Source organism: Salvia hispanica, chromosome 3, assembly GCF_029641045.1.
Source record: "Salvia hispanica isolate PSC_SH4W2 chromosome 3, Shi_PSC_v1, whole genome shotgun sequence".
NCBI lineage: Eukaryota > Viridiplantae > Streptophyta > Magnoliopsida > Lamiales > Lamiaceae > Salvia > Salvia hispanica.
Window position 1 is genome coordinate 4,999,251 of NC_142694.1, and position 22,244 is coordinate 5,021,494.

Sequence of the window (22,244 nt, forward strand, 5' to 3'; positions counted from 1 at the left end):
ATTATTTGATATAATAATGTTATAGCATAGAATATGATTCATTATTTTGAAAATTTACAATAAAAATAAAATTTACTTAATAAATTATTAATTGGGAATACAAAAGTAATTATTATAATTAAGTTGATTCATGGTTTTAAGATTTATTTTATGATTTTTTAGTATGACAATAATTGCAGTAATATTAATCGCTAATTGTGGATGTCGACCCGACAACTCCCTTGCAACACAATCGTACCATTCCCGTCAATCCTGCGGTAATTTTACGAAGCCACTATAAGGCCAAATATAGTACTCCTAATCATGTGTTATTTCCTTATGCATTAATCCTATATGCATAATCAAAACAAGATCATAATCAACAAGATCTAATTAGTAGATATACTTCGACTCAAATGCTCAAATTAAAATACGAAGCCACCAATAAGGCCAAATATAATATGATGATGACTAATCATGTGCTATTCCCTTTTGTATTAATTCTAAATGCATAATCAAAACAAGATCTAATTTGTAGATATTCTTCGACTCAAATACTCAAATTAAAATACAAAACCTAAATAATATCTACAAGATTTACAAGATCCACTATTAGATGAAATCTTTTGGTCGCGCAGGTTTACGGCACTGTCTTGTGGGCTTAGTTGTATCAAGTTAATCGACGAGCTCCATTTGGGTCGGGCTATACGTTGGGAGTGGTATGGGCATGCGATGGATCAAGTGACAAGAGACCCATATCATAATATGTAAAAATGCCCATTAAGAAAAAAAAAGTAATGTAAAAAAGTAATTTTGTTAAAAAATAATGCAAAATAAATTTATGCTCCGTGATTAGCCCCTATATTTAGGAATTATTATTATTATTATTATTATTATTATTATTATTATTATTGTTAATAAAATTGACTGGATACTGTAAATATTAAAATTATATTGTCTACAGACTATTTTCGAAATTAAATCTTTTAAATTTGAAGTCCTAAATTATTGAGTATATATAGGGTTGAAGTCTAGGTCCAAGAATAGATGGCTCGCCCAAGCACGAGAAGTAGATCGCCGACAGTGGCACCTCGTAAATTATAGCCTTGCCCAAGGACAATAGCGTCTTTTCAAGCAGGCAGTTATCCCCAAAACGAATTGTAATTACGGTGCTAACAACAAAAACATCAAGACCTCGCCTCCGATCTCTGCGTGTCCAAAAATTTCCAATTTATTCTGCAATTTTTCTCTATTCATTCCCAGCAAATTTTTATTTTTTCAATTTTATTTCTTCTTAAAAATAATGTGCCAATGCAATTTATTAAATAAATCGAGCAGTGCTGTATGCGAAGATTGATTCCCCATTTTTGTTCCGCCGCAATCCAGCGATCTGAGAGGGGTCAAAGTCTTCGGACTGCAAACCATCGATTTCCCGGCGTCGGTTTTTTGGAACTTACCGGTTAGGTTTTTGTAGTCGGATTGGAACTAGGGGGTTTGAATTAGGGCAAAGTTCTGGATTAGGGTTTCGGGTTTCTCAACTGCAAGGGCAGTTTTTGTCGCTTCTTCTCTCTAGGCTATATCATTGATTTGGTTGAATTGATAATTCCAGTGGCTTAGTTGTATTTGGGCGGCCGGAGTGTGGAACAAAAGCAGGGCTTGAGCTACGTGAATCTTTAGGTTTGTGAGTATTCAACAAGTTGTAGATATGCCCAGGAGTTCGAGGCACAAATCGCACAAACAGAGCAAACACAGCTCTAGGGACTATTCAGACTCCGATGAGGATGTAGTGAAGATGAAAGAGAAGAGTAGTAAAGATGATTCTGTTCGGGCCCATCGGGATTCGGCATCCGGTGAAAAGAGAAAGGTTTCATCCCAGGTGCGGGAAGGCAAGGATAGTAAAGATCTGAGTGGTCACGGGAATGGTGATGCCTTGGAGGAGTACGTTTCAACCAAACGGCGGAAGGAGAAAACTGATGCCACTATTGGTGGAGATCGTTGGAATGGGGGTGGAGATGAGAGAGGGGATGGTGACCGGAATGTGGAGAAGGATAGTCATAAAGGTGAGAACTTGAAAGTTGATGGCAAAGGAAAGGAAAATAGCGGTAAAGGCGAGAGCTTGAGAGTTGATTCAAAGAGTAAGAGTAAACGCTATGAGAGCGGAAATGCTGGTGAGAGAAAAGATGACAGTTTGGCATCTGCACTGGTGGACAGAGAGGAGAGTAAGAGCAAAGGGGAATCGAAGCGGAAATCTGAGAGGGATTCTTCTGTGCGTAAAGAAGGGTTGAAGGACAAGGACCGCAGGTCGGACAAGGACAAAAATGGCGGTCAGGAGAGCAAGAGTGGTGATGCTGAGGTGAAAATAGTGGAATTGGATGTCGGGAAAAAGTCTGTGCCAGGTGATTTTATTGAGGAGAGACAGTACAAACGTGCTCGAGAAAATACTGGTAAGTAACTTTGTTAATGGCATCAACGTAGACACTGACGATTTATCTTTGTTGATGTGCTGCCAGTGGGTTTCTCTTATGCAACCAATAATCTCGACGATGGGATATCTTTGAACTTGCTTAGCTTCCACGTCATTTTTATTATGTTTCTCCTTTAATTGATTATTTTCTCTCAATATGCTCTTTTCTGAAAGTGTTAACTTTCTCATTGTCATTGACCCACTGCTTTATGATATTAAACTTTTTTGTTTTGATTTTATTATGATTCGGTTTTGTTTACTGCTGGTAAAGTGAGTATTACTTGGGAACGGGCTCTCAACCTTTTGTATTTTTCTTATTTGTCTCCAATTTTTGGTTGATATGATTGAGTTGAAAATTGAAATTTGTATGAAGAATGTGTAGATTAATAAAGAACCTTTTTGTTTTATGCACGTTAGATGCTTATAAGAATGGGATCGAATAAGCTCCATGTTACATATATTTATTTGATTGTAACCTGTCACTTGGTTGTGGTCTTCCTCCACAGTATTGATTATTTCTGGATGTTGCTATGGTCACTCTTTGTTCATACTTCATAGCTAGGAGTATTCTTGTCACAACTTTATGTATTGCAAGCCTAAGACTTCTTTGCTTCCTACCTTTTAACCATCATATATGTTAGTTTTAGATTGTACTTATTCTGATAAAGTAAAAATGATGCTCAGACTTGCTAATTTTATTTGATTCCATTAAATGTTGCAACACAAATGATTAATAGGTCGCATCTTGAAATTTGATATTAAAATTTTCAGAGGAGATGTGTATATTAATTGTCATCTCTTTTTGCTACTTTTTTCTTTTTGATGGCACACCTAACTTTCATTTGCAAATATTTCTGCAGAGCGTTTGTCACTAGACGAGTTGCGCAGTCCTGACTTGGAGAAGGACACCGAGAAACGAATACGTAGGAAAAGAGAAGGTTCTAGTGAAAGAGAGAAATATTATGACGATTCCAAAGAAGGTGGTGAGCGACGATCATCATCAAAAGGTGATCGTGCCAAGGATGCAAAATTTAGAGACGATAAGCACAAGGACGAAGTTTATACCGATAAGTATCAGGAAGATGGATACAAGGATGACAAGCGAAGGGATGATAAGTACCGTGAAGAAGCTGATAAGGACTATAAATATCAAGATGATAAGTATCGAGATGATGGTGAGAAGGATGCTAAGCGTAGAGATGATAGACATCGCGAAGATAATGATAGGGACAATAGACGCAAGGATGCAAAGCATCGTGAGGATGGGGAACGAGACAGTAGGCGGAAGGATGAAAAGAGTCGTGAAGGCTCTGGTAGAGATGGCCGCCGAGATGATAAGTATTATGAGGATGGTGATAGAGACCACCGGCGTAAGGATGATCATTATCATGAAGATGATGATAAGGATAGTAGGCGTGAGGATGAGAGGTATAATGAAGATGGTGATAGAGATGATAGGCGCCGGGAAAATAGTTATAGAGACGATGTTGATAAAGATAATAGGCACAAGGAAGAAAAATATCGAGAAGACCCTGAAAGAGACACCCGCAATAAGGATAGCAAGCAAGAGGATGGATATGATAGAGATAGGAGAACTAGAGAGAGTAAGTACAGGGATGAACGGACAGCAAGAGACCGCTCTGGTGATAAATCTGACCATAAGCGTTCTAGGGATGATAGCTCTGCTATGGATCATTATGCAAGAAAATCAAGTGCACATGATGATAGTCCAATACATGATGATCGAGCAGTCAGGTACCGAGATGATCAAGGCAGGAGAAGAACTAATGAAAAGGAGGACTATAGTGATATTAAATCTCGAGGCACAAAGGATCAAAGATCTGATGCTGAAAGGAAGAGTACAAGCAGTGCAAAAATGGATTTGGCTACTGATAGAGTTAGGTCCGCTCCCAGAAATGCTGATTTGGAACTTACTTCTAGCCATGGTAGACGGCGGAGTTCACCCCCTTCGAATTCTCATACACCGAGGGATCACCAAAGGTACTTGTATACTTGCATTTATGTTTTATAATTAAATATTGAGTTGGGTGACCTTCCTAAGGGTGAGGGTGAATTTTATTGAGCAGGGGCGGGGAGATTGGATTTCAATTGAGAGATTGTTATCAAGGGAAAAATCTATTCTTTGTAATCTGTAGCAATGACTAAAAAGAAGAACTTGTCATTTTCTTAGATGTGGAAGCATGAGTAAGCAGTATATTATCACGAGATTGACTAAATTTTGTGTGTAATATGTAGTAAAAAATATCTGTGTAATATATAGTAGACAATATCTTGAATGTGAGAACATGCATGTGGAGTTTTTAGATCATCCTGGTACCTCAATTCTATATACAATTCAGTTATATTATGCTGATGGCGACTTGACCTTCGTTGCTCTTAAATTTAGATATGTAGAAATTGAAAGTGAAGGTTAAAGAGAGGAAATGGCTCTCAATTCTTGTTTCATTTGGTTACATTTCTTCTCTACTAATCAGGATTTGTATGATCAGAGCTCAGTACTTTGTTTGCCTACTACAGTGCCTTGCATAATTTGTTTTACGCATCTTATATTTTTCTTGAATTTAGCTTGCATATTGGTAGTTTTGCTTTCCTTTTGAGATGGATGTCAGACATTTTACTTTCTTTCTGTTCCATAGCTTTGTATTATGTTAATTTCCTTAAAACGTTAATATAACATCATCTATCAACAGTTTCCACTGGTAGCATGCATTTACATGTCTATTAAATTTTCAGGAACCTGAAGCAAGATGACTCCAAGTATAGGGATTATAATTATGAAGAGAGAATTAGACCTTCAGCAAGAGATTACACTAGTGCTGTTGGAGGATCTGAGAAAACTTCTTCATCTCGGTCGGTTGAGAAGCTTGGTCAAAGAGATGATGGCCCTTCCGGAGAGATTTCTGCTGAAAGGCGTCTCAAGTCTGATATTCGCTCTTCACCCTTGCATCTAGTAGATAAATCTCCATCATCGAGTGGTGACAGGAGACAGTTCAGTAGGCCTGATGTTAGACGGAGTAATGATATTGAAGAATCAACACATAGAAGTGGTGGTTCTCGAGATTGGAAGGAGTACACTGGTAAAGATGTAAGGGGAGCTCGAGATGCCATGGATGTACTTCCTGGAGAGGAATTTTTACAAGGGGATACAGATAATTTATCTATTGCTTCGCCTTTCACAAGAACTGGCCATTTCTCCAGCAGTTCGAAGGCAATGCCGCCACCTTCCCTCTTCAGGGTAGGTGTAGATAGCCCTATGGGGCCGGGCTCAGGTGATGATGATGGTAGAGGTAAGTCCAGCATCCGTCATAGAAGGGTTGGTGATCCCAACATGGGTAACCTAGGCAGAATGCAAGGAAGTCCTTGGAGAGGTGTTCCAAGCTGGCCTTCTCCTGTGGCAAATGGTTTCTTGCCATTCCCACATGCTCCGCCTCCTGTTGGATTTCATTCAGTTATGCAGCCATTTCCTGCTCCACCAATGTTTGGAGTCAGGCCTTCGATAGAGTTAAACCATCCTGGTGCTTACCACATGTCTGAAGCCGATAGGTTTTCTGGTCCTGGGCGTCCAATGGGATGGCGCAATCAGGTGGATGATTCCTGCCATCCATTACATGCTTGGGATGCTGGTAATGCTGTGTTTGGGGATGAGTCTCACATTTATGGAAGATCAGATTGGGATCATTCCAGGAACTTATCTGGTACTAGAGGATGGGATGCCGGTGGAGACTTTTGGAAGGGGCCGAATAGAACTGGAAGCATGGAGGTCCCACCTACTGAGAAAGAGAATAACTCCTTTCGAAGTGGAGATGATGCTTTGGGGAGTCAGTCTACTCCGACAGCTGTAAATGAGCAAAATCAAGTTGATCAGCAGGCAGATAGCACAGATATTAGGCAGCAATTAAGGAGCTCCAAAAAGAATGAAACTGAGGGTAGTCTTGAGGATACTAGCGATGTTGATAAAATGTCGAGAAAGGATGATGCTCATCGAATTCATGTTTACCTTTCCAAACTTGATATTTCTGCAGATCTATCCAACCCTGATTTACTTGAAAAGTGCAAACTCATGATTGGTAATGACAAGAGTGTATCTTCTGATGTAGTTGATTCTAAACTTTTTTATATTGAGGTAAAGGTTACATTGATTATGTGCTTCATTTTCCTATTATAGATATCATTGGAGTGTTGTCTGAATAATATTTTCCTTTTTTGCGTGATAGGATTTGGAAGCCGAGGTGGTATCTCACAAGCATTTGAATTATGTACTATTGGGATCTAATGATGATTCCGTTTTCCAGGTACATTGTTGCATACTTTTTCTTATGCAGTTCTTTGATGAGTAAAATTGCTGGCAATATATCAATGGCTCCACTATGTCATTTGATACAGCTTATGTTGATTATCGAATGACCAACTTGTTGCTATAGAATGCTATACTAGTTGCTTGTTATTGGTGAGTGATGTTATATAGATGCTTCTGTTGGCATTAACTTTTAAGTCATGCAGATTTATCTTAACTAGTTGATAACAATCATCCATTTGTGGAACTATTAGTCTCCAAATTTGTTTCTAGCTGCTTTAGTATTCTGGGAAAGCCAGAAGGTTTCTAACTATTGGTGAGTGTTTGAGTTAGAAGCAAATTACTTTCAGTTATTCTGGGTGCAAAGGCAGTTAATTCCTTAAAACTGTAATGCTTAGTTGCAGCTCACATTTCTTCCATCTCTGATGTCTTATTTGATTACGCTTTTCCACCTAACTTTTAGTTTTTTCTTAAACTGCCATCGCTTACAAGTATGATGCTTGGTTGACAATGCTGAATGACACTTTTCTAGGTAGGCATTCCCTGATTTGTGCTTGCTTTCTCTCTTTCTTTGCAACTGCAGAAATCTATGTCCCTGTACAAGAGGCAGAAAGAACATTATCAGGCTGAAGGTGCCGAGAAGACTTTGAGTGGTCCTGTTCCAAATTCCAATCAGGAGAATATGAATGTGGTAGATGAGAAAACTGAGAAACTGCCTCCAGCTGACGACATGCAAGGTGTGGAGGATGCTCTTCCAATCTTTGATATTGAGAATGATCCCAAAAATGGTATGGACAATGATGGAGGTCATGCAGAAACCAACATACCTGGTGGCGATATAAGTGAAAAGATGGAGGACCATGTTTCTGTCTCAGAGCATATCAACTTGGAGGTGAATTCAGTGCTTGATCCAGGGCCGGAGGAGCATGATGTGGGGATGCCTTTAGCTGCTGAAGATGTTGAAGGCTCGAGTGATCCACTACCATCACCAGAAACGAAAGATTTGGCTGCAGAATCTGGCAGTAACAATGAGGAAGTGAATTTGGTAGATACTACTAAGTCTGATCCATTGCTTAATTCTGATATGTTCTCAGAAGCATCTGAGGCTATGATGCCAGAGTCTATCGTGACTGGGTCAGTCAATTTGAGTCGGATACATCATTCTCCTGAAAGTACACATTGAGACGATTTATTTTTCTGAGGTTTTGAAATGACTTTGGTGATTTCTTAATCTTCGTAATGTGGTTGCTGCTGCTAGTTAATCAATAAAACTCTAGTTCGTCTATTATTATTCTACTCTCTGAGTTTCTCTTTCTAGGTCGGAAATGTGGTTTTTTCGTTTCCTCCTGAAATGTCTGTGGTCTTTGGTTCTTTGTGAGGAATAAATGGGGAAAATGTTTGTATACTATATACACACATTCCTTATCCTCACCAAGATACCAAAGATTCAGGCTACTTCAGCTTCACCAGAGTAGGCTTTTGCTGATGAGTTGTGATCAGCCTCTGCAAATCTTCACATAAGGTACCTGTTTCTCTTTCTCTGCTCATATTGATTAGGAGTACTAGTATAGGTTTAAATCTTGGACCAATTTGGACATACTTGAATTAAAATCTAATTGCTTCTGAGTTAAAGATATTAGAATATTTGGTTGGTTAAGAAAATGGAATCTTGTTTTTCTGTGTCTTTTTCGTCTTTTCTAGCCATAAAAGTGAATAATTGCCTCTCTTTTATTTGGAAGGTAAAAAATGGTATGTTCCGAAAGAGAGAATTTCCACCCCTTTTGTCCTTTGGAGAGAAATTAAATAGAGGTGTATATAATCGAGAAACAATATTGGTTGACATTGGCATATATGATAATGAGGTTTGGGTCTGCCTCACAGATAGGAATTAATTATTAATCGACCATAAGGGTCAATACTATTTTTGTTATAACCACTAATTTAATGTAAAGTTAATCATATTAATAATCATAAATAAAACTGAAACAAAAAAACTAAAAAATGAAGATAAGTTAAGTAATAGTAATTGTAAAATTAAACTCGAAAATTGATTGTTAGTAACCAAGGATAAAATAATTGATCATATATAGTAGTTTATGATTTTTTTTTTCGTAAGTGGTTTCTTCCTCCATTATTTTATTGGCAATTATCACTGAATACAGACGATGTCGAAACATAGGAGTCGGTGAATCGTCGATTATGTCATCAAATTATCTAACATGAGCTCCCAACTTCCATTTCCTCTCTTTAATTTTTACTTTTTTATTTTTGTTTTTATTTTTTATATTTTTTTTGTGCGTATACGTAGCAAAGTTAGGTATATAAATTAGTAGCAAAGCTGTTACACAAAGGATATAAGAAAATCGGTAATAGCTCTCTAATTACTCTGTGTTTTGACTCGATTGGCAACTTATTGGTTAGAGCCTTGGAGGTAAACGTCTCACACTTAAGTATGCTTCACCATCATTTGAATCCTTCAACTTGTCATTACCAACTCTTACAATTTAAATAAAAAGATGATGGTACTTGTTTGAACTGAAAAAAACTCTTATTCCTACAATTTAAATGCCAATATTTTAATTTATATTCGTATAATGTACGTTTGTCTTTAATAGCAGAATATTTCCTGAATTAGCAATATTGCAGTATTTCTATAGGTTAAAATGGACCGAGTACTAAAATACTTTTAGAACTGAACTAGTTGGTACAATAATTTTAGTCCAAAATTTTGGTTGAGTGATAGTACAAGAGACCGAGTGAGTTATTTTTTGCTCTATATTTTCCGACTAAAATTTAATTCTTCGCAATTGATTTGTTTCCCCATGGTCAAAATTCAAAATATTGCTTATAGTTATCGATAATTCATTACATTTCACTTAAACTCAATACTTTGTTTTGAGCTGTAATTCTACCATATTCATTATTTATAATACTACTAATTCATAAGCATATATTGGATGAAGTTGCACATTTTGTTTGGTCAATCTGAATCATCGACACATTTTCGTAAATCGTAAGTTTGTACTTAATGTTGATATCATATCTTATACTCCCGATATATTTATCATTTTTTCTTCTCGGTCCATCAATCATTATATTCCCATTTACTTCAGCATATATATTTAAATATACAACTCATAGGAGTATTTCATACTCCCTCCGTCTCGGATAATTCTACTCACTTTGACTGGGCACGAGTTTTAAGAAATATAATGAAAAGTGAGTTGAAAAAGTTAGTGGGATGTGAGTCATACTTTTATATATTAGTTTTATAATAAAATGTGAGTAAGAATGAATTAGTGGAATATGAGGTTTACTACCAAAAATGATAAAAGTGAATTGAGTCAAATTATTTGGGACAGAATTAAATGGAATACTGGGTCAAATTATCTGGGATGGAGGAAGTAAATTTTAATTAGTTATAATTAATTTTATTTTGTACGTATTAGAGTATTGTGTTGCGGCGAAGGTGCATGTTACAAATATTGTGTGAAAGAGAATAGAATATGATAACATCATAAAATGTAGTTTTCCCAAGTGACAGTGAAGTAGAATTAATTAAAGATATACTCGTAGTTAAGTCATTTGTGGCCAAAATTTCATCTTCTCCACACTTGTCTCATCAACATGGCAGCTTCTTTCCATCTCCAAACCCTCCACAAATCCCCATTCCTCCAAAAACCATCTCCCAAACTCCCCAAACGAATCATCACCGCCAAATTCAACCTCTACGAAATCCTCGGCGGCCGCGGCCTCTGCAACGGCGAGCAAGGCCTCCAGCAAGAACTCAAAAAAACCATCCCACCCACACCTCCTCCGCCACCTCCTTCGCCGCCGTCAGAGGCGGAATCCCCACAGGTATCAGAAGACGGCTTCGAGAAGGAGCTCCTAGGGCTCACCGGCGGATTCCCGGGCGGCGAAAAGGGGCTGAAGAAATTCATCCAAGACAATCCGCCGCCTCCGCCTCCCGCCAAGGGCGAAACCACCTCCGAATTCGATCCGAAGAAGGCGAAGGCGAAGGCGCCGGAGCTGCCGCTGCTGCTGCCGGGGATGATTGCGATCGTGAAGAGCCCCAATAATCCGTTTCATATGTATTGTGGGATTGTGCAGAGGATCAGCGATGGGAAGGCGGGGGTGCTGTTTGAAGGGGGGAATTGGGATAAGCTCGTCACCTTCCGGCTTGATGAGCTCGAGCGCAGAGATAAGGGCCCGCCTATGGTTAATCCCAGATCCGCCATTCTTGAGCCTGAAGAAGCTACTTGATGAATCATGATTCTCGTTCATTTTAACTCCTCTGTAAAAAAAATAAAGATTAAACCATGTTTGACCAAAGATTAATTGTTCATTGCATTTCACTTTGGTTGTACACAATGTTTCACACAATTTTATTTATTTATGCATAATTCTATTTGCAGTTACTAACTAACATCACTATCTTGTAAATTGTGAAAAAGGATAATACTATTACTAATTTGCAACAAGCCATGAGTATCTAAATTTAAGTATTTTTATTCAAATATTTAATTCAGCACATTTTCCATATTTCACTAATATCTGTTCCTTCTGTGCCCACCACAATTGCTCTTACAAAGATTCTTGGGTTCTAATTTGAGGCTCACATAAAGCTGTGGCAATCACATCTACACATGGATGGATGCCACGTGTCTTCCAGTTATCCAAATTATTGACAACAAAACTAATACGGACAAAAAGGAGCATTTTACTTTGTTAGCTGCGAGTACTTTTTTTATTTGATCCATTTGACATAATTCTTATATTTAGCAAATTACATATGCTTATTTTGTTTTTTATTCGTTTTTTTTTTAAATTATAGAAAGAATGAACAAATTAAACTTTGAATTTTATAATCTATAAAATTAATGACATGGAAATGATTTTTGATGTATTAGAATAAAATTAAATGTAAAAAATAAAACAAATAGTGCTAACACGAACTAAACGAGAGAAATGCCTACTTATGTTATGGAGCATAACATTTCCCTTTTTGTGTCCACTAATAGATCATGACTCCTACAAGTTGAAGTGATAAGAAAGATAAGCATTTTTATCTCGCGGATATTAAAATTCATATATCAAGGGAGTTTAAAGTGTGAATTTGAGAATGAGGTGATTATGAATATCTACGGAAGTGGTCAAGCAGAGACTTGAATTTACTCTCCATTTTGTTTTTCATTCAGACAAGAGTTTCTTGCAACACAAAAACCTCAATATAAATCATTTTTACTTGTATTAATGTATTCCTCCAACGGGATGCCTCTCTCAGCCCGAGTCAGAAACAGCCACCCAACTGCCAAAACAGAAAGAATGTCAATTGAGAAATATGCAAAAGAAAACAGTAAAATATCCTTAAGCAGATAACTGCTTCAGAAATCCAAGAAACTCAATGCATATGAGCCTCTCAAAGGATATCCGGAAATATATAGCTATCACAATTTAGTGGTCCAAACTCCAACATACCATGACGGAATCAATCTCCTCTTGAGTAACAGGAGTTCTTTTGGGCTGATCAGAAGCCTTCCCTCCCGATGCAGCGGATGGAGCCCTTGAGAAGAATTTCATAACAAGATCATCATTCTTGAGATCATGTGCGGACATGTCATCGACATGGTTGTTTGTACCTGGATAGGAATGACTTTACCCTTTAGGTACTTCATAAGTAATGTAGAAGATATACATCTTCTTTAAGGCACATGGTAATGCATAGGTAACAGACAAAACCTATCCATATAGAACACTGAAGGTGTTCCGAAAGACAAAAATCCAAATGAATTTGGGATTTGAAAACTAAAACTTCTCAGGATCTCTAGTACTTGAAGAGTTCCTAATTCCAACTACAGACCTACTAACCTTACATTTAGTAATGTAACCTGACATAATCAAATATTTGTATTTTCAGTTTTAGTATGCTCATTGGGAAGGGTGAGACTTGAACATTTAATGTTACTGTACAAAATAAATCTCATACATATTCTTACAAGTAGGAATTTAGTTATGAGAAATCCAATACACGTTCTACTCATAATAAGGAGAATAGCATATTCAAATAGACAGTCCATTTGTTCATCAATATAGTACTACTACTTAACATATACTACTAGTAAATATTAATATAACAACCTATGTGCTACCAGTCTAGAGAGAAATGGAAATCCACCAACTAAAAGTCTTTCTGCCATATAAGCAAAAGTTAATCCAACTGATATCAATGCTTTTCACAGTTTTCAGAATTAGCCCCCTGCCAATATTTTCATATTAAATTTGAATGAAACTTGAGATGATTTTTTGCAGAAAATACATAAAGTTGTTAAACATCCAGCTTAATTTGTTAAAGATCAAGTAAACCACCTCTCAGCTTATTGATGAGAATCATACATGTAATGATTTATGACACACTATTTATTCATTATGATTTCAGAAAGGAACGCAACTTCTAGAAATCCAATTTGGAGCACCCTAAACTCTTCAAATGAAGAGATTAACAACCATTAGTATATGATTTAACATTGAAAACAACCAAGCCGAAACCGATTGCATTCCAACGGTCAATCGGAGATATATCCTAAATATTGCGAATATTCGAGTAACCATTCACGTAGATGCGCACCACGTCTATAACCTCATTTCTAAAGACAAACATAATTCAATTCAACTCTCCTTCAGAAAAGAGTATCTCACTGTCACACCAAACAATCTAATAGTAGACATCAAAAACCTTCAATTTTCATCCTGAATCATGGCAATTACGACTAGCGTATTGTTCCTTCCAACGTTTCTCGTGAGCAGGGAAAAAATGCAACAAATTCAAACCTAAAAAACAATAAATTAAAATCCTGCAGATGATAAATATCATACCAGAGGGTTTTGGATGGCGTTGGGGAAATTTGATGCGTGGGATTCTCTTCATCGCCTGCCCTGCTCCCATCGATTGAGTTTCTGAATAGGATTTCCACAGAAAGAAACAATGCAAAAAAGAGTTAAATGGGCCTAACTTTTTATTATCATTGGGCCAGGCCCATTATAAGTACATGCAGAAATCGAAAACACTGTAATTTGATTTCGACATACTCTTTTCAGTTTTCACAATCCTTTCTTTATTTTATTTCTTCACTTCACAGGTACAATTAGTGGTGGGAATATGGATATCGATATCGGATATTGGGTTTATCCGTACCCGATCCAATATCCATTGGATATTGAATACTCAATATCCAATTTTATGGGATTGGGTATGAGATAAGATATTGAAATTTAAGATAAATCGGGTATTGGATAACCTGAATGGGTATCGGATATTACCCGACTATCCAATTTATTATTTAAAACATTTTTTAAAATTAGATTTAGTCATTTTGGGCTTCAAGAGTTGTGCTAATTTATTTAATAATTACAATTTACTAGGTTAACGTTTTCTAAACTTATATAAATAAGTCAATCTCTCTTTCTCTAGGTCACAACTTCTCCAAATTCTCAAGTTTTACGTATTACATAATCAAGTCACGTGGTTTTAACATTTTAGTTAATTATTTTGACTTTTAAATTATATTATTGGTTACTTCTACAATTTAATTAAATGCGTAACTTTTATTATTTTACTTATATATTACATAACCAATCCCTATATATATAATAATATACTTGAAAATAAAAGTGACCCATTTTTTTTTATAGTTTTATACTACAAAATAAATGCAACATTACAGATATTAATCAATTTAAATATTTCTATATTTATATTAATATACAAAATTTGAATTTTTTTATTAGTTATTAATACATGTAAAGAGTCGGGTATTTGGGTACCCGATATGTCGGATATGGTTACCCGGGGCGTATTGGAGTACCCAAAAATATATCGGGTCGGGTATCCACATATACTCGTATTCCCACCCCTGGGTACAAAACATTAATTGAAAATAAAATATATATTTATACTTTATTTTATCTTAAATGAAAATTTAGTCTGTGAGTAGTGAGTACTCAACATGTTTTTTTGCTTATAAGAATTTTAACATTAGGAACGTGTTTGATAAGTTAGTAATACCAATATAGAGAATTATATACTAACATTTCTAATTGTTTGATATTAAGCTTAACTCAAAGGCTCAAAGTTCAATATAAGACAAGGGCCCTCTCAAATCTTACCAAAATTATAACGTTAGGGCATCCACAGTGGGATGGACAATAGTTCGCCCTAAGCGACGCCCTATGCACCGCCACGTTAGCATTTTATCCTCCGCCACTTCCATCTGCAATGGGGCGGACTATAGCCCGCCCTAAGCCACGCCCTAATTTTATCTATTATTTGAATATTTAAATACTTCAAAATTTGGAAAAAAAAACTTCATTTCATTAAAATTAAAACATTACAATGCGAAATAAAAAAAACTACAAATTCTCAACGGCGGTTGCAGTTCCAAACTTCTTCAATCATGTCGGTCGTGAGCTGAGTATGGTCTTGTTGGCTGCGCATTGAGGTCTGTCGCTGTAAAACCTCACCAAAGCCCATCGATAATCCTCGAGCGACAGGCGGGGTCGCCGTGCTGGAGCTAGATCCGGCTTCATCATCCACCCAATCGGTGACAGGTCCAACTTCTTATTCGACTAGCATGTTATGCATGATGATGCACGCATACATGACGTCGGCGAAGACTTCCTTGAACCAGAAAAGCGCCGGACCTTTCACGATTGCCCACCGCGATTGGAGCACCCCAAAAGCCCGCTCCACATCCTTCCGTGCGGACTCCTGCTTTGCCGCAAACAAGACTCTCCTCTCACCAATTGGGCAGCTGATAGTCTTAAAAAAAACAGGCCACCTTGGGTGTATGCCATCGGCCAATTAGTACCCCTTATGATGTGTGCGGCCGTTGGCAGTGAACTCGATGGTCGGGCCGCGACCCCTGCACTGATCGGCGAATAGGGTGGACGAGTTGAGGACGCTGATGTCATTGTTCGACCCGGCTACACCGAAGTAGGCATGCCAGATCCAGAGGCGGTGGTCAGCGACGGCTTCCAGGATCATCGTAGGGTGGCTGCCCTTGTAGCCATTGGTAAATTGGCCTCTCCACGCCGCCGGGCAGTTCTTCCACTGCCAGTGCATACAGTCGATGCTCCCTAGCATCCCAGGGAAGCCGTGCACCGTCTCGTGCATCCTCATCAGCCTCTGGCAATCATCAGCAGTCGGGAATATGTGTCGCCAAAAGCCTCCACAACTAACTTACAAAAAGTCTTGAGACATTCGCGGCCATTTGCCTCCCCGACTTGAAGGTACTCGTCGAACATATCCGCTGTGGTGCCGTAGGCCAACTGGCGGATCGCAACCGTGCACTTCTGCAACGGCGTAAGTCCGTGTCTGCTGATCCCGTCTTCCAACGTGTGCACAATGCGCAGAAAAAGATCTCAGCTCATTCTAAAACGGCGGTGAAAAATATTCGGGCCCCACCTTGGATTCTCAGCAAAATAATCTGCGAATAGACGTTCGTGATCTACGTCGTGATCGCGCGGGACATACGTCCGATGTCGTATCGGGCGAGGGACCCGCGCCACCGCCGCCGCCTGCTCCCGTTGCATTTGTGCCAAGCATTCCGCCGCGGCTTCATTAACGGCATCAAACAAGGCTCGAGTCAAGGCCGTCTGCAGCCATCCGATGTACTCAAATCGTAGTCGTCGGGATTCTTTTGAGAAGATGAGAGAGAATAATTGAAGAGATGTGAAATTGGAGTGTGTGAAATGGTAGAGAATTGTGGTGTTTAAATAAGAAAATTTTTTGGAAAAAAATCAAAAAAAGAAGAAGAAAACTTGTGAGCATCGTCTGTCGCATCGTCCGCGATGCCACAGTGGCGGACGATGCAACGGACGATGAGCATCGTCCGCGCTTCGTCCGCGGACGATCGATCGAGCGCGGACGGTGGTTCACCCATTGTCTGTCCTACTGTGGATGGCCTTAATCATGTTTGTGTAACCCACCAATTTGTCAAGTCAAGTCATGTTATTTAATATACTATACAAATTTAGATAATTTCTTTTCTATCAAACAACAATGAAAAAAAATCTTATCTTTATATATCTTGACATGAAACCCATATTTTTTATCTTGTTTTACATATATTCTCATATCTCATCTTTTAGCAAACGGGTACTAGGACAAATTTGAGTAATCAACACGCTAATTAATTACCCTTTAATCACTTCTCAAGTTTTTTAATAATCCGATTGTTGACGTGTTAGACGTCTCTATAGGGTTATATTGACTAGCAATTTTGTCATTTCCCTTTACATAATTACATTTTTAGTTTTTTACTATACTTCGTGAATTCACTTCACCAACTCCAAAGGTAATTTAATATACTTCGTGATAATATACTTAAAGAAGAGGCGTTGAACTCACTTTAATTTCGAAACCACAATATTCGTCATAGTATCTAAGTGTGTTCTTTGATGCCAAAAATCATTTTTGGCAAATATTGACACGAATTTGATTTAATGACTTGAATATTTTTAAAAGGATTTTAGTGTATAATTATTTTCCCGTAATTATTGTATAAAATTCATGATCAAAATAATAATTCAATATATACTAAGGAGTACTAGAGAAGGACTAGTTTGAATAACATATATGCATGTCACAATTGAACCCGTCAAAGACTCAAAGGTTCAAAACAGATAAATACTCCCTCTGTCCCATTAAATATGCAACGTTTGCTTTTGCGCACTTGTTTTGAAAAAATTATAATAAATAACTAATGTGGTGAAAAAATAAAGTAAGGGAGAAAATAATGTAGAGGAGAGTCCCTTTTATATTATTCTCTTTTTTACTTTATTTTTTCTTCACTCTAACTATTTATTATTATTTTTTCAAAACACATGTGAAAAAGCAAACGTTTCATTTGTAATGGGACGGAGGGAGTATATTTTTTAAAAAGAAATTATATGTTGACTGATAAATATTTTAGGTTGTCCCATATTGTGGTCTAGCCAGTCACGTCAAATAATTTTTACACCTATAAATAGGATACTCATAAATTCATAATCATCAACACTCATAAATTCATAATCATCAAACGTTGAAAATGAACTTTGTGCAGCCATTTCTCCAAAATGGACGACAATCAAAGCCTAGTGTACAACAACTCATATGCAGAGAAGATTTGAATAAGAAGAAGCCATCCACCGCAGCCTCTCACAGGGTAAAGAAGAAGGTGCATTTTGAATCGAAGCCGTTGATTCAAAATGATCAAAATCCGAAGGAAGGAGAAGTTTCAAACAAGGAGAAATGCGCGGTTCAAGTAAAGATTCTAATGAGAAAGGAAGACGCTACTCTACTATTATCCAAGTGCAACAACAGAGGGATTCTTCGGTTCGAGGATGTGCCTCATATCCCAAACTGTCGCGTTCATGCTTTCTCTAGCAATAGAAAAGATGATTGATTCAAATTAAGTTCTCATATTTTAATTTGTGGTAGACTATTACTATATGTTTTTATGTCATGTAATACTGTTGGTTTAAAATGGAATAGGGCAATCAGGTAGGCAAACATTTACTAGTACATATCATACTCTTACCATCTCTATGTATCATAGACTACAAAGCTAGTGCCAAAACTGCATTGCATCAAATCAAGCAAATATTGATGCCCCTTCCTTCTACATAAGATTATAGTGCATTCCTAAATCTTCTGAGGGGAAGCTCCATTCTTCTATTGCAATTTAACCTGCAACTTCATTGAGGTTTTTCTGCAATAAAAAAAGAGATAAAAGAGAGATCAAAATTGAATCTAGGAAGGCCTTTTTCTGAAGCATTCCTGATAGGGGAGATCAATCCATTTATTCAAGGGTGACTTATTAGGTTATTTAAGTTAATACTCCTATTTTTTATTTCATATCTTCGACAATTCACGTGTGAATATCTCAACAATAAATACCTTGTACATTTCCTGGCATTGATGCTGAAGCAAACTCACTCCCCTCTATGCCACTATACGTGGACTGCACGTTCGGATCGCTCTTGAAATCCTGCGCGAGATTTGAGCCACGGAAAATGAAACTGTGGTTAGGAGTGGAAGCTGAATTCCCACCTATTAGAAAACTGCTCATATTTTCTTCACCAAGCTCTCTCAGCTTGTTGAGCTCAGGCACAACGACTTTGCCAAGATCCGGCCTGTCCTTGCGCCTGAGCTCCGCGCATTGTATGGCCAACTTGGCGTAGCTCATAGTCTCCTCCATCGGCCAATCTGGGACCGTCGGATCCAGCATCTCCACCAAGGCTCCCTTCTCAATCGCATTCCCAATATGGTGCGCCAATCCCATAGCTGGCTTGGCCGTGATGATCTGCAGCAACACCACTCCCAACGAGTACACATCGGATTTCACGCCCAGCATGCCCGTCTGCTGGTACTCTGGGTCGATGTAGCAGAACGTCCCTGCTGTCGAGGTCATCCTGTACTGCGTCACATCATCCGCTACGTTTGGTGGGACCAGTCTTGCCAGACCTACGTCACCTATCTTGCTGACGTAGTTCTGGTCCAGCAAGATGTTGCCAGGCTTGAGGTCGCGGTGGACCAACGGCTCTGGCTTCGTCTGGTGGAGAAAATGCAGCCCCGTTGCAATCTCCGCAGCGATCCTGTAACGGAGCTGCCACGTCAGAGGCCGCGTGTTCCCCTTCCGGAGCAGGCGGTCTTCTAGGCTTCCGTTGGCCATGTACTCGTACACTAGGCAGCCATACTCGGGGCAGGCCCCGAGTAGTAGCACCATGTTGGGATGTCTTAAACAGCTCAGCACTTCCACCTGAAATATTAGTAACATCAGTTTAGTATGATGTCTTCCGCTTGCTATGACTCATTATCATATGATTATTCATCTAGGATTATGTTGTGAGATTCAATCTCATGAACCAAATACAATACATATTCAATAATGAGATATAATTTTTTAAATCAAACAGTTGATTGAGATTTGATGTCCTTGCCTCTTGTTGAAATTGTGATCTCCCTTGAGCAGCATCTGGTCGCAGGACTTTGACTGCGACCAATGTGTGGTCAAGGGAGCACTTGTAGACTGGGCCATAGCCGCCTTCACCGATCTTCCGCGACTTGTGGAAGTACTCAGTGGCCAACTCGATCTCCTCGATGGAGTACTTTCTGTATCTTAGAGGCGTCGTGATTAGGCCATTGTCGTCGCCGTTGTCCTGCATCATCATCTTCCTCTCCGCCTCCACTCGTTTATGTGATTCAAGCTCCGACACCCTATAAGCTGCTTCCGTCGTTGCTCGTGTTGCCTCCTCCACCATCCGCGCATCCTCAATTTTCTTCTCCTCATCCACTCTCCACTGGTGTAGCTCCACCGCCTATGGGTTGTGACAAAAACGGAAGAAGCCGGTTTAAAAATAAAACGACAAATTGCCAAAAAAATCATGAAATTTGGTCAAATTCTGATCCGTTGCATAGCTTCAAAAATCAACAGGAAAACCATATCATTTGAACATGTTCGACACATCAGATATAATTTCACCTAAATACAGTTGAGATGATATTCAAATCTCATGATATTTTTTACCAAACTTGTTGGTTTTTCTATCAAGTAGTAACAACTTATATTGTGTTCTCGTATGATTCCTCTTACCTTTTGCTTGGCTGTTAGAGCCTCCTTGCAAGCTGTGCTGTACATATCCATTGTTTTTTGCAGCTCTAGCTTTAGCCTTCTCATTTCAGTCTCCATCTCATCCTGTCACATTCATCCATTTCAAATTCCTATTCACAAGTGAATATTTTGATTTGATCATTCTGTCCTTACACTTTCCATTGACCCAGTCGAATACTCGGACATAGAAGTCACATCGCTAAATCTCGACAATGGACGTCCGAAGCTACTCTCTGAGCTAACCGAAGCTCTAGAGCTCCGGCCCGAATCCACGCCGTCGTAGAGCAAAGGATCCATGAATCTGCTTTCTGTGCTCGACCTGTCCGAACTAATGAAAGATATGTCCGTATCACTTTCCGAGAGATCCATAAACATGTTCGGATTGTAGCCTCGTGACAAAATCGGCGACCTGCACAAACTCTCCAGGCTCAGTGAATGCATCACTCAACTCCTCTGTTACCATTTGTTTAAACCAAAAAAAAGAACATTATTGTGTGCGTGTATTGGCCTAGCAGTAAACTACTCAGGTTTGAGTTCAACATGATCATTACTTGCTCATCATGTCAGTCTCCTCGGGAACGACCCTGCGCATAATCCTGTCCGGAACTGCAGGGACACATTTTGCAACATCAAGGGCGGACGCAGGAAAAAAAAAATTCAAAAACATACACGCGACACTACACGACACAACAGACCTTTGCTGCTGGGAAGGTGCTGCGGGGCGCGTGAATCTTGAGGTACCACAGGATTGCTGCTACTGCTGCTGGTGCTGGTGCTGGGGCTGGTGTTGGTGCTGGTCTGCTCCTGCGGCGGCTGCAGATGAGTCAGGAGTGGGGAGGCGAAGGGCGCCTTCCGGGTAGCGTTCCGGAGAGACGAGATCTTGGACTTGGAGATGACATAAACCGTGCAGAACTCCGGGGACGCTTTCGAGACGCTTGTGGGGACATCTACCGTCTTCAATCTTCTGCACTACGAGAAAAAAAACAATATTTGTCATTTGTCACACTAATTCAAAACAAAAAAAACTACTCCTAATTCACACACCTAATGAAGCCGTGGCGAGAAGCTCCGAGGATTAGATTCTCGATCGCAGCGTGCGCAGTGTATTCGGTTATGGCCTTAGCGATGTCCATACCCTCCAATACGACGTCGAAACACGTTATCTGCAGCATATTTCTGTAAATATGAAACATAAGATTGAAGAAAGCAAAAGTAATTGACTTACATTTTTGCGAGTGCATAAGCAATGGAAGGTGATGAAGAGGTCCTTGGTGGGTTTTTCAAGAACTATGTCATTGCCACCGCCGTTGAGGCCATTGAGGGCATAGTTGTGACCTGAATTGGAGGAGGGTTTTTGGAGGACGTGGATGAGGATGACGGTGTGGCCTTTGGAGAGGAGATTCTCAGCAGCCCATCTCATGGCATACATGCTTGCTTTATCCTTGTCTATGGCGACAGCGACAAGCCCATTTCTACTGCCTTTTTTTCGGGGGCTACTACTTGCCGTCTTTCCATTTTGAGGCCACATTATGCAAACCTACGTCCCTTCTTTAGTTTCTCATGTTGTTTCGTGATAGCACCAACTCTTTTTTTACTTTTCTTTTCTTTAGAATTTTTGGTGCTGCAAAATTTTGTGTTGGTTGAGGAACTTGAGATCATTAAGGAAAGCATAACAAAAGGCATGCCTCAAATCTCTCCATGTTTTTCTGATGATTGGGAATGAAATAGGATTGATGGTTTGTATTAATCAATTTCAATAATTTTGGTGCGCGCTAGTGAAAATTCAATAATTAAAAGAAAAAGAAAAAATATGCCATTTATAGCCAAATTAGCA

At 38.8% G+C, this 22,244-nt stretch overlaps 4 protein-coding genes across 5 annotated transcripts; 2 read left to right on the forward strand and 2 right to left on the reverse strand.

Annotated features, from left to right (window-relative positions):
• Positions 1-1,154: 1,154 nt before the first annotated feature.
• Positions 1,155-8,054, forward strand: LOC125210137 (uncharacterized). The gene is made up of 5 exons (XM_089068935.1): positions 1,155-2,423; positions 3,304-4,444; positions 5,198-6,587; positions 6,679-6,756; positions 7,342-8,054. Exons 1-5 carry the CDS (start codon positions 1,685-1,687, stop codon positions 7,939-7,941), a joined length of 3,948 nt encoding a protein of 1,315 aa, XP_088925061.1. The 5' UTR covers positions 1,155-1,684; the 3' UTR covers positions 7,942-8,054.
• Positions 8,055-10,243: 2,189 nt separating this feature from the next.
• On the reverse strand, positions 10,244-13,775 carry LOC125216871 (uncharacterized). 2 transcript variants are annotated; one of them, XM_089068936.1, is made up of 4 exons: positions 13,632-13,775; positions 12,237-12,397; positions 12,004-12,066; positions 10,244-11,789 (listed from the first exon to the last, which is right to left on the reverse strand). In XM_089068936.1, exons 1-3 carry the CDS (start codon positions 13,699-13,701, stop codon positions 12,049-12,051), a joined length of 249 nt encoding a protein of 82 aa, XP_088925062.1. In that variant the 5' UTR covers positions 13,702-13,775; the 3' UTR covers positions 10,244-11,789; positions 12,004-12,048. The 2 variants fall into 2 exon arrangements, with proteins under 2 accessions (XP_088925062.1, XP_047974605.1); XM_048118648.2 differs by lacking the exon at positions 10,244-11,789 and having other exon boundaries at positions 11,921-12,066.
• On the forward strand, positions 10,386-11,129 carry NDHS (NAD(P)H-quinone oxidoreductase subunit S). The gene has a single exon (XM_048111259.2). The coding sequence runs from the start codon at positions 10,386-10,388 to the stop codon at positions 11,019-11,021; it is 636 nt and encodes a 211-aa protein (XP_047967216.1). The 3' UTR covers positions 11,022-11,129.
• Positions 13,776-18,494: 4,719 nt separating the features above from the next.
• Positions 18,495-21,938, reverse strand: LOC125215507 (U-box domain-containing protein 52-like). Its single transcript, XM_089069069.1, has 9 exons — positions 21,636-21,938; positions 21,455-21,573; positions 21,106-21,374; positions 20,962-21,016; positions 20,564-20,819; positions 20,393-20,494; positions 19,740-20,117; positions 18,697-19,558; positions 18,495-18,508 (listed from the first exon to the last, which is right to left on the reverse strand). Exons 1-9 carry the CDS (start codon positions 21,936-21,938, stop codon positions 18,495-18,497), a joined length of 2,358 nt encoding a protein of 785 aa, XP_088925195.1.
• Positions 21,939-22,244: the final 306 nt, after the last annotated feature.

Bases quoted from the DNA above. Each gene is read 5' to 3' on its own strand.
- LOC125210137 (XM_089068935.1), top strand. From the start codon at position 1,685: ATGCCCAGGAGTTCGAGGCACAAATCGCACAAACAGAGCAAACACAGC. The intron at 6,588-6,678 runs GTAAAGGTTACA...TTTGCGTGATAG, and splicing joins CTAAACTTTTTTATATTGAG to GATTTGGAAGCCGAGGTGGT. The intron at 6,757-7,341 runs GTACATTGTTGC...TTGCAACTGCAG, and splicing joins ATGATGATTCCGTTTTCCAG to AAATCTATGTCCCTGTACAA.
- LOC125215507 (XM_089069069.1), bottom strand. From the start codon at position 21,938: ATGTGGCCTCAAAATGGAAAGACGGCAAGTAGTAGCCCCCGAAAAAAA. The intron at 21,017-21,105 runs GTCTGTTGTGTC...GTGTCCCTGCAG, and splicing joins GCACCTTCCCAGCAGCAAAG to TTCCGGACAGGATTATGCGC. The intron at 20,820-20,961 runs GTAATGATCATG...GAGTTTGTGCAG, and splicing joins GAGACTGACATGATGAGCAA to GTCGCCGATTTTGTCACGAG.
- NDHS (XM_048111259.2), top strand. From the start codon at position 10,386: ATGGCAGCTTCTTTCCATCTCCAAACCCTCCACAAATCCCCATTCCTC.
- LOC125216871 (XM_089068936.1), bottom strand. From the start codon at position 13,701: ATGGGAGCAGGGCAGGCGATGAAGAGAATCCCACGCATCAAATTTCCC. The intron at 12,398-13,631 runs GTATGATATTTA...ATTCCTATCCAG, and splicing joins ACGCCATCCAAAACCCTCTG to GTACAAACAACCATGTCGAT.